The sequence below is a fragment of the Dunckerocampus dactyliophorus genome, chromosome 12 (genome assembly GCF_027744805.1).
Source record: "Dunckerocampus dactyliophorus isolate RoL2022-P2 chromosome 12, RoL_Ddac_1.1, whole genome shotgun sequence".
NCBI classification, from domain to species: domain Eukaryota; kingdom Metazoa; phylum Chordata; class Actinopteri; order Syngnathiformes; family Syngnathidae; genus Dunckerocampus; species Dunckerocampus dactyliophorus.
Genome location: NC_072830.1, coordinates 25,608,683 through 25,619,873, shown reverse-complemented (window position 1 = coordinate 25,619,873; position 11,191 = coordinate 25,608,683). Strand labels below are relative to the sequence as shown.

General features: G+C 38.8%; 2 protein-coding genes across 3 annotated transcripts; one reads left to right on the top strand and one right to left on the bottom strand.

Annotated features, from left to right (window-relative positions):
* Positions 1 to 1,262: 1,262 nt before the first annotated feature.
* On the bottom strand, positions 1,263 to 7,137 carry folr (folate receptor). The gene is made up of 5 exons (XM_054794616.1): positions 6,953 to 7,137; positions 6,080 to 6,215; positions 5,765 to 5,953; positions 3,495 to 3,630; positions 1,263 to 1,558 (listed from the first exon to the last, which is right to left on the bottom strand). Exons 2-5 carry the CDS (start codon positions 6,209 to 6,211, stop codon positions 1,287 to 1,289), a joined length of 729 nt encoding a protein of 242 aa, XP_054650591.1. The 5' UTR covers positions 6,212 to 6,215; positions 6,953 to 7,137; the 3' UTR covers positions 1,263 to 1,286.
* An 833-nt stretch (positions 7,138 to 7,970) lies between these two features.
* Positions 7,971 to 10,782, top strand: anapc15 (anaphase promoting complex subunit 15). Of its 2 annotated transcripts, XM_054794617.1 has the most exons (4): positions 7,974 to 8,367; positions 8,569 to 8,628; positions 10,424 to 10,567; positions 10,715 to 10,782. In XM_054794617.1, exons 1-4 carry the CDS (start codon positions 8,248 to 8,250, stop codon positions 10,760 to 10,762), a joined length of 372 nt encoding a protein of 123 aa, XP_054650592.1. In that variant the 5' UTR covers positions 7,974 to 8,247; the 3' UTR covers positions 10,763 to 10,782. The 2 variants fall into 2 exon arrangements, with proteins under 2 accessions (XP_054650593.1, XP_054650592.1); XM_054794618.1 differs by lacking the exon at positions 8,569 to 8,628 and having other exon boundaries at positions 7,971 to 8,367.
* The last annotated feature ends 409 nt before the right edge of the window (positions 10,783 to 11,191 follow it).

Sequence of the window (11,191 nt, the reverse complement as noted above, 5' to 3'; positions counted from 1 at the left end):
AATTTTATTGTATAAAGACAGTTCGCTTTGTATCTCTTTGTATCTCTCGTGGATTGCTTTGTCTATTGTTGCGTTATAGTGGCACTTCACTGTCCATACATCATAGTGAAACGTGCAATGTACAGAGAAGAAAACACTCATTATTTATAGTTTTTCTGCATCAACACAAACATCACCATTTGAAATTCATCAAGGTGTAGGGGGGTCCAGTTTGGGGGCGTTAGGATCAGTGGCGGAGCCAGAAATTTTTCATTGGGGTGGCCAAGGTGAGACCATTACTCACATAGGGGTGGCAATACGTTTATACCTAAATGTCTAGATGGAATAAACTGTGTTGCTAAGAAATTATATGTTGAATTCTAAAATGCAATATCATTGCATAGCTGTTGTGCAATGACAATAAAGGTTTCTATAAAGGTAGCCAGGACCAAAGTGTGGCCTGGGGTCCATTTGCGGTTGTTTTTTAGTGGCCCAATAATTACTTTTGTGTACCCAGGCACAACGCTGCAGCACTCTGTCACTCCTTCCCTCTCTCGGTGGACCTTTTTGCTAGCGCAGGGGAGCGAGTCCGTGTCTGAGGCAGGCCGGTGTACTAGCATACCTCCGGACAGATTTTGGGGACTGGGCTCCTTGCTGGGGCTTTCGGGTTGCTGCCTGAATAGTGAATAAAATGTGTGCCTGTTGGTGCCTGATGTGATAATAAATTTTATTCAAAATGTTGTTGCGATCAACCGGCAAAGTCCTAAAGATCGACTAGTATCTCACAATTGACAGGTTGGCGACCCCTGGTCTACGGATTTATACATACAAACCAACAGGTGGCGCCACACAACTTCTCCCCAAGTAAATCAGAGCTTTTCTTTCTTTCACTCACACACACACACACACACACACTAGTAACTTGGAGAGATGAAGAGATGTGCTGAAGTTAGCAGAGGAGGAACCATGAGGCTATTTTTAAAATGATTGTGATGATAGATTGATTGAATTTGTCCTGAAATTATTCTTCCAAAAAGCAAAAAGGAGGGGTCGTCTTATATTTGGGTCAAAACGGTAAAAACCCACAAAATAGCTCACGCTGACAAGAAAAGTTTAAAGTCTAAACTTCTGAAGCAGGAAATAAACTTAGGAAGAGACATTTATTTTTCTTAAAAATAGATTCATAACCCCTGAAATATCACAAAACAGATGTTTTGTGTGACACAATAAGACAAAACAGGAGACACTAGATTTGAAGTAAACTTTATTGTTTCCTCCACAGAACTGACAAGGAAAATGTTTTTTGTTCAGCTCAATACAGAAAGAGATGAGACTGCCAGGAAGAGCAGTGATGTCACGGTGAGACTGTGGTGTTGTTGCGCATTGTTGAGGTAATACTCAGCTACCTTTTTGTTGGGGTTTGAGCCAGTGAACCAGAGCTGCATGCAACGCCCTGACGTTTTGGAGTGCGTAGTATAAAGGTAGGAGTTAGACCAGATTTGCTCACACATAGACTTGGGTGTTGGGTAAACATCCGTCCATTTTCTACACTTGCTGCCATCAGGACACTTGTTAATACCTGTAATACAGAATGTTAATTTAAGATACTTTTTAAAAGTAGAATTTATTACCATTAAACACAGCAAACAGATGAGCAGTTTAAGGAGTTAGGTGATTTACCTGAAGGCAACCAAGCTATTAGAGATTTCCTTATAACCTATCAATGTGTTAGAATCATCCAGCGGGATGATTAAGCTAAATTAGAGTGTCCAAAGTGAGGCCTGGGGACCTTTTGTAGCCCGCAGCTTGTTTTTGATTGGTCCTCGGAGTACTTTAAAAATACAATGCAACAATAAAACTACAGTACAACAAAACCAATCAGAAAGGCTCTGACCATGTTTAAGTCAATTTAGATGCGCAGTGTTTATATTTTCAGTAACCAGTTGTATTTGGAGGGTTCCATTCAATTTCATTGGCAGCTTACAAATTCAACATTAGTAATAGTATAAAAGTATAAAATAAATAAAAAACAATCAAAAGTTGGAGATGGAAAAGAAAGTACAGGAAAAGGAGAACATTTTGTTTTTCTCAGTCAGTGGTGGTATAGTGGTAGAATTATGTTGACTTAGTTTCAAGATGTGCACATTTCTCTTTGAGGTTCATTTGTTGTTTGCACAATTGAAAATATTTCAGTGTTTTACATTCAAATTCATTTTTCTATACATTGAATAACCTTATGCTCAAATTACGTTTTAAGTCCATATTTATATTACTTTTGTCTTTTGTTGTGGATTGTGGTTTATTCCTTATTTAATCCTATTTATTTATTTAATCCTATGTATATATACTCAGACTATTTCTTTATCTGTTCAACTGAGAAAAGAAAAGAGATTTGTGATGAATTAATTTCTTATAGTTGTTGTGCAGCATATGTGTGTGTTTGTTTAGTGGGAACAGTATGTGTCATTTGGGGGCCACAAAAGCCCAGAGCCCAGCCTGGTGCTGACCACATTTTTGGTGTAGAAGTCATTCTAGGACAAAGGTGTCCAAAGTGCTGCCAGGAGCAACAATAAAAGTACAAACAACAACAACAGAAATGGAAAAAAAAAGCAAAACGTTGAAAAAATGTAGCATATTGATACTAATAACACTACTAATCACAACAGCTTTTGTCACCTATAACGCAAAGCTGAGATGCAGGCTGTTTTATATCATTAATACCATTAATATTTTTTATCACATAATTTCTTACCGTATCATTAAATTAGGCTTTTTAGAAAATTAAAAACATCAAAGTGACCACTTTTCAGTCACGTTGCATACACAAAACCATTTTCTTATCAATGATCACTAACATGTGCAGCCAAGATAGTTGATTTTCAAAACATAATGATACCACACAATACTAATATAATAATAATAATGGATTGGATTTATATATTGCCTATTTACAAGGTACCCAAAGCGCTTCATAGTGAAACTCATTCATTCACTGCACAATGACTGGTGGTGTCAATGTGCTGGTGTAGACTGATTGACAGAAAAATGGCTGCCTGCGACCACTCCGACCACCGGTGGCAGAGCCAGACATGTTTCATTCGGGTGGCCAAGGTGGGACCTTAACCATGCTTCAGAATTTAAGTCAGAGTCAACACAGTGGGAAAACTTGACCAGAACCGACCAAAGTAATCATGGAAAACGTACCTACCGCTTGCAGTTCATGCAAGACGCGGTTTTATTGACAGCTCCTCCACACGGAAAGTTGTGTGCTGCAGTGAAATGCGCCCATGCGTAAACTGCGGTTACGCTGAACTAATGTTCTGCACCACAGAGCCGCGTTTGACAAAATTGTCCCCCAGTTGTGGGGATGGCCAAGAGAGTGACCGAGTGGCCACGGCCATTCCTGGCCCACATTTAAACACCCGCTCTACCTCCTGAGCCACTGTATATTATCATTTATGTGGTCCAACATGCAGGCAAGCATGTTTAAGACATGTGATGAGAGCATGTCATACCTGAGCTCCAGTCCCATCCCTTGTGCCAGTTACTCTTGCATGTCATCTCATCCTTACAGTCTTCCCACCAGTCATGGCAGTCTTCCATACAGAGAGGCACATTCAAGATTCTCTCCTTGCGCCAAGTCTGATCCACCTGCACACAATAGTTTGGATGGGCCATAAATTCATTCATTTTTTTTTTAGAGATTATCCTGTTTAGATTCATTGGTTTGCTGAAGCCTGTTGTAGCTGACCTTTGGCAAGACTGGTCACCAGCCAGTGACACGGCACATATAGACAAATAACCACACTCACATTCCATGGGTAATTTGGAGTCTCCTATTAACCTAGCATGCATGTTTTTGGACAGTGGAGGAGAACCCAGAAGCATGTTCCACCACGTTGCCAGGGTCATAAATTCAGTTAAAATACATGATATCTCAATTCATATAAAGCAATACTATTTTACAACATATAATGCACAATTTGCTCAAAATAACAAAAAATATCAAACAGTTAAAGGAACTGTATGCAACTCAGTCTAAATGACATTTTTTGAAACCAAAAAATAAAACAAAAGCACCACCAACTAGCAATTATTAGACACGAATAACAACAACATTAGAGCAACTTGATACCCTAAATAGTATCAGCAGAAATGGTTCAAAGAAAGCAGATTACCCTCAATATTTTATAGATGGAAATGCTATAAATGATAATATGAACGAGGTAGTTGAAAGATTCAATAAATACTTTGCAAATATTGGACCAAATATGGAAGAAAGGATCCCAAATTCCTTGTCAATGGAGAAAGAGAATGAAAGTATAGCACGGGATCTCAACTCCATGTTCCTCAAAGATAAGACAAAGAGAGAAAATAATTGACATTGTCAATAAATGTAAAGCAAAAACATCAACTGATTGTAATGGAATTGAAATGGAAAGGACAAAAAAGTTCATTAATGAGATGGCACAACCATTGACGTATATCAGTAATTTATCATTTCAGACTGGTATATTTTCAAATAAAATGAAAATGGTAGTACACATTTTCCAAACTGGAGACAAACATCAATTTACAAATTACCGACCAGTTTGTTTATTGCCACCATTTTCTAAAACCTTTGAAAAACTATTCAATGTGTCAACAGACACATTCATAAATAAGAATGAAATACTCATGGACAGCCAGTACAGATACAGCGCTAACATTTCAACTTCCATGTCATTCACTGAAATAACTGAGGAAATTACGAACATTATAGAGTGCAGAATTTATGGATCTAACAAAAGCATTTGATACGATTAATCACAATATATTAACTAACAAACTGGAACAGTTTGGAATCAGAGGGTTAGTTTTGAACTGGGTAAAAAGCTACTTAGCAAACAGGAAGCAATATGTGACGCTAAGAGAATATATATACATCTGCAGGTTGAAATATATCGTGCGGCGTACCCCAGGGGTCAATACTGGGACCAAAACGGTTCACCCTACATATAAGTGACATCTACAAGCTCACAAAAGACCTGAATCTAGTACTATTTGCGGATGATACTACAGCATTTTGTTGTGGAGAAAGCATGCAAGAGCTAATAAAAAAAAGTCATAGATAAAATGACTGCAAGGGTGAATACAGGAAGTGAACAGTTGCTGTATTAGCAGTTGCTGTGAAACAGAGAGTGGGAAGGATTAAATAAGCTCAGCTTCTTCCTACTCCTTTTTGGACATGTTGAATTGTGAACTGTAATATGTGATGTATTCCAAAGTACCATGTATGCCTGTTCAAAATAAATGAAACCATTCCAATTACCATTATGCTACCTAGCATATGCTTAAATGAACAGATTGTACAAATATATACTATATATATATTTTTTCCATATATTTTGTCATATATATTATATATTTTCATATATATTTTTTTTATTTATTTTTTTACTCAAATTCATTGCTGCTGGTATTCACATGCATGTCCGTGGCGCGTGCACACGCACAAAAGCAATCTCAGAGGCGCCCGTAGTCATGTTTTGTTGTTACAATAGGCGATACATTCAATATTACCTAACATTAACGCTAAACTTCTCCAAATCACCATTACTAGCTGGCAACAAACATAACTAATGCACGTGCGTGTGTTACGCCGAACATACTTGACATGCTCAAAGCAGGAATCCATTGCATACGGTCCCTTTAATTCTTCATCCTGTCTTTCACACCCTCCTATCCCTCCTACAGTGCCATCTAGTGTTGTAAGTATCAATTGAGCTTGGCACTCAGTACCCACCGGTTGTATCCAGGGTCCCAGGTGTGGTGAGCACTCATAGAAGCAAGTGTCTTGGATGAAATGTTGCTTGCACTTTGGGCGCATGGCACCACAGTGGTTCCAGTTGAAGTTGTACAAATAGGAGTTATCGTTGTGAGCTTCAGCGCTGGTGTTTGCTGTACAACACGCATTGTCACGCCACGGAGCACACTGAAAACAACAAAAAGACCAGTTTGTTTCCGTTTGCTTTTGAAATTGTCAAGAGAAATAAAATTAGAAAATTTCATAAGGATAAATGTGCACCAATTTCATGTTATGGGCATTTAGGTACATCACCTGAAGGTAAAGTTGTCCCTCAGGGCCGGGCTTTACTTTGTGGTGTGTAGCATCCATGCACATGTTGAGTTTGTCCAGAGAATGAGAGCCACTGGAGAGGGCAAGCAGCATGACGAGAACAACAACCCACATGGCTCTGCAGCAGAGATAGCAAAAGAAACACAAAAATATCACCCAAAAGTTGCTTTAAACAAACTTGACAACCTTGCTCATGCATATAGGCATATATACATCATATATGCTTTGTTCCCCCGGGAAAACATCACAATCAATCCTTTATGAAAGAAAATGTAAAAGTAAAACATGGCTGAATACGCACGAATGTTGAGACAAGAAATTCAGCCAAAGCCTGGAGTTCTTTTGGTAAATTACAACCACTACAAGTAAAATGTGACAGGTAAGACAATAATACAAAAATGTAAGTAAAATCTGAGCTACATTACTTAAAATAAGAAAAATAATGCCATACATTTTTTTTTGCCAGCTGTTTGAAACAAGAAAAATTGCATTTTTGGCACTTTTGCTTCGGATATCTGATATTTTAGATGCTTGAGGTAAACGTTTAACTTCCACTCAGAAGCTGCTCTAAACCACAGCTAAAACATGTTACTCACTATCAGTTGATAGGTAGTATAATATGCCTTATTACTATCTGCAACTTTCAGATAGACTGGAAGGTATTCTACCAACACCCCCATTTGTTATCCTGACAAAATAATTATTGATCAATAGCCATATCACTCAAAATGAAGACCGGGTTGAAATATTTACACTTAGAACACATAACTTACTTTAAAAAAATCCAGAGTAAAACATGCTATAAGCACCCTTGATGTTTAAAGTGTTTTCCAATGGTGTAGAAATTATTTTTACCGTGTTAAGAGTCTGCAGTTCCTTCTGAAGTCCAAGAAAGTTTCTGAAAACACACTTGTATCAACGTGTGTATGAGTTGGAGTGTATGCAAGTGAGTGTTAACAAAGATAAGCCTTTCTTTTGAAAGTTGTCACGATAGATATGTTTCCAAAGTCCAAAGCCAAAGTCTGCCCGTGTGTGTGTGTGTGTGTGTGTGTGTGTGCGTGTGCGTATGACACTGAGCAAAAGAAAGGTTGTGTGATAATGAGCTTTATTATGGCTAGATGTGAGGGAGAGCTGTCTTATCTCAAGGCCTGCTACTATGTATCCACACAAATGGCAGGGTGACCTGAGAATTCCATTTAGGTTTGTTTGTCATCGAAGTTGACAACACATTTGCTCCTGATGTTAAGGGGGGGGTAAAGAGGTAAAGGGGTAGGACTAAATAAGCTTTGCTTCTTCCTACTCCTTTTCGGACATGTAGAATTGTGAACTGTACTGTGTGATGCACTCCGATGTAACTTGTATGCATGTTCAAAATTAATAAAACCATTACCATTATCATTACGATTTTATAATGAAGAAACATTGCATTTTATGAGGATAAAAGTTGATTTGTGGACATTTTCATGTGTTCCAGGTGCATGGCATTGGCATTCCGAAAGTGTTACTGTCTTACTGATAATTCAGTAAGTGTTTGGTTTGATTTTAATTATTTTTTGTGTGAAATTAGGGTGGTATTTATTGAATACCACTGATGGCATATATGAAATGCACATTTTGCATATTGATGAAGGCTAAATAGATTTATGAACTTACAGCTTCACAGATGTGCAGTACTGTATGTTAAGGAGGTTAAAGAGTTATTTTGCTGAAGTTATCATTGTTGCTTTGCACAGACTTATAATCATCAACGCTTAAAAACAGTCGATGTCAAATAATACATGTATTTTGACATGTATTAATAATACGTGTGTTACCTGGCGTTGATTGAACGTTCTCGCTCGTGTTCCAGGAGCAAAGCGGAACCTTTGTGAAATAACTGTCAAACGGAAATGACCGGACGTCATACAGTGAACACTTGCAACGTCCGTCGTAGTTGTGTTGAAAGTTTTGAAAAGTGTTATGTCTGTATCGCAGGTTCTTATATTTATATCGTGGTGATAACTTTATTAGGTTATTGTTTTTATTTTTGAGGTTTGGCGTGGCACTTATTATTCTCGATAAACAGGAAGACGTTGGGATTAAATCGCGTTTGCCGTAGTGGCGACAAGCACAGGTTTGCAGCTCTGTTTTGGTTTCTCCTCAAAGCCAACATGTCGACGTTATTCCCGTCCTTGTTTCCCCGAATAACGGAGTCTCTGTGGTTCAACTTGGACCGACCATGTGTGGATGAGACTGAGCTACAGCAGCAGGAGCAACAGCATCAAACCTGGGTAAACACAGCGCACGCATGTTTGTATTTGGCTATTTCTGCTATAGCTTCTGTTATAGCTTATCATAACCTAATATTCTTAGGCTGTACATGCATATTTTTACTGAAAAGTGTGTGATGAGTAACGTAAAGCGTATATATTCTTAATAATGTGGGTTTTTTATACACGTATGGGTCTAACTTAACTTTTCGTTTCACATAGTTGCAGAGCATTGCTGAAAAAGACAACAATCAGCTGCCCATTGGGAAAACTATTTTTGAGGTAATGATATCTTTGTTTGAGTTTGAGTCCTACCTTCTATCCTCTAACCCAAGGGTGGGCAAACCTTTTGAATCACGGGCCACATTGGGTTAAAAGCATTGGCAGAGGGGGCCGTCTATTTATAGGTGGTCATCACACAGAACGACATACTTGCTCCCGATGCAAGAAAACGGAAACATCCACAGCAAGTTAACGCATCACATAAATCAACTACTAATACTGCTATGTGGGTGATGTGGCGCTAAACATAACACGTAACTTAAACCTGGTATTTACAAATGCCCGCAAGGCATGCTGGGTAGTCCAGTGGCAACAATATGAACTATGAATAAAAAACATTGGCTACCAAGAGTATGTTAACTCCTCCTTGTTTACTTCTCTGACGACCTCCTCAACATATTTTGCAATCCAGCAAAAATGCGGCAAAATGTTGGGCGAAAGACTACCACAAACTACCCAGCATACCTTGCAACGGGAATATATAAGGAGGGGGGGGTTGTCATGGGTATTGTACATAGATATTTACTTGTGTGCCCACATGGTGCAGTAGGCAGGTTGCTTTGTGTGTCGTGTGTGTTGATGTGTTGTGCTGCAAGTCATGTTGCCGGCTACAGTTCCGATGTTAACGGTTTAAAAACAGGAATTTGGAAATGCCCGGTGGGCCGGATAAAGACGCTTGGCGGGCCTGATGTGGCCCGCGGGCCGCAGTTTGCCTGTCATTGTTGTAACGCCCTGGATTAACAGGAAACACCACAGCAACTAACAATGCATAACAATACTGTAGATGGCAACAAATGTTGTGAAATGCCATGTCTGACCTTGCTCATGAATGCTGTGGATCTCCGCATATTTGCACATTTCTTATTAAAAAAAATACTTTTTTTATTTGTGAGAAAACCTAATCATTCGTGGTTTTTCCTCTCTGAAAATAGGTCATTTTTAAATATTTTATTAAAATGTGATAATAAAGCCTATTAATACAGCACACCTGCACAACGTAACGTTGGTGTAAGATGGTGGACGTTTCGACAGTCAACTTTGTTCCAATCCAACCTCAAAACCTGCGATTTGAACACAAGGTTAATATCTTATCGTAAATCGTTGGAATTACTGGAATGACAAGACGCAAGCAGTGTGCATTATGTAGACGCGCCACTGGAGGAACACCTGCACCATCTCAGACTGCTAGCTGGGAGGACCCAGTGGCCTGCCGAGCCGCATAACACTGCTGGCTGCTTTAGAGGGAGATGGAGGCAGCGCCACAGGACACGGAGGCACGATTGTCGTGGTAGCCTAATGACCATGCTGAAGGCTAGACCGTGGGGTCTGATTCCCTTTCTCCTTCTATCATGTTTTGTTATCATTCATTAGTGGTGAGTACGTATTCATTTTACAAGTGAAAATGTGTTTAATAAGTGTTTAATAAGATGTATTATAAGGATATAGCGTGTCAAAACATTAGTTGCGAACATTATTCACATTTTTTTCCCGGAACATAGCCTCCGTGAATCATGGGGATCTCTTGTATAGCCGTCACTGGGCATGGATTAATACTTCACACAACTCGGTATATCTCTGTCTACAATGTGAATGATGCTTCACTGTTTTTCACCACTCATACTAAACATTAGCATTATTTGTTATTGTTATTAAGGCTTGCTAATCGATTGATGTGGAAGGATACTTGTATGTATGCGTTTGTGTGTCTTGAAGACAGTGTTTCCATTATGAATAACTATGTACATATATCCCTTAGATTTTTAATGTTTTCTGTGTCTGCATTTACGGGCTGCAGGGAGGAGGATACGAAGAGGAGGAAGAAGAAGACGATGAGGATGAGGAGGACAGTGAGGACGACTCTGAAGACGAAGAGGACATGCAGGACATGGATGAGATGAACGATTACAATGAGTCGCCCGATGATGGAGAGATCAATGAGGTGCTTTCATATGTCTTTTTTTTTGTGGAATATCTTCTCTCATTGCAAACTCAGTTGCACACTATTTTAAAATCAATTTTTTTTTATTCCAATTTGAGGAGGTTTTTAGAAAAAAACATTTCCAATTGTGTCTTTTGTTTTTGTTAGGTGGACATGGAAGGACAAGACCAAGACCAAGACCAATGGATGATTTAATAAAGACTTTGGAGCGTCTACCTCCTGCTAGCTGTTATTGACATACGTTCATCATTCACATTAGTTTCCCCTCACATCATTAAGCACAGCAGGAGAATCTTATGTGAGCCAATACAAACGCTGCCACTCTCAGAAGTACTGTATTCATTTAACTATGTACATAAGTATGCATTTCTTAATTTTTTTTGTATACATTGTGCAGGTGTACGGGCTGGTGAGCATATGCCAATAGTAAATGTATCTGGCTTAAGAAATGACCTAAGGCTCTTTTTTGATTTGTTTACATTTTTAAATAAACATAACTTTTATTTAACTCCTCCCTTCAACCTTTGTGTCAAACAAGTGCTTGTTCCTGTCCATACCCATCCAATTTGTTCTGAGTCATCCAGCTTTAAAATAGCTGAGGGTGATTGGGAATGTTGTTCCTGG

What these genes read in the sequence shown, in the direction of transcription:
- folr (XM_054794616.1), bottom strand. Translation starts at nt 6,211, where the DNA reads ATGTGGGTTGTTGTTCTCGTCATGCTGCTTGCCCTCTCCAGTGGCTCT. An exon ending in TGGGACCCTGGATACAACCG is followed by an intron (nt 3,631 to 5,764) that starts GTGGGTACTGAG and finishes TATTGTGTGCAG; the next exon opens with GTGGATCAGACTTGGCGCAA. An exon ending in GGGATGGGACTGGAGCTCAG is followed by an intron (nt 1,559 to 3,494) that starts GTATGACATGCT and finishes TCTGTATTACAG; the next exon opens with GTATTAACAAGTGTCCTGAT.
- anapc15 (XM_054794617.1), top strand. Translation starts at nt 8,248, where the DNA reads ATGTCGACGTTATTCCCGTCCTTGTTTCCCCGAATAACGGAGTCTCTG. An exon ending in TTGGGAAAACTATTTTTGAG is followed by an intron (nt 8,629 to 10,423) that starts GTAATGATATCT and finishes TACGGGCTGCAG; the next exon opens with GGAGGAGGATACGAAGAGGA. An exon ending in ATGATGGAGAGATCAATGAG is followed by an intron (nt 10,568 to 10,714) that starts GTGCTTTCATAT and finishes TGTTTTTGTTAG; the next exon opens with GTGGACATGGAAGGACAAGA.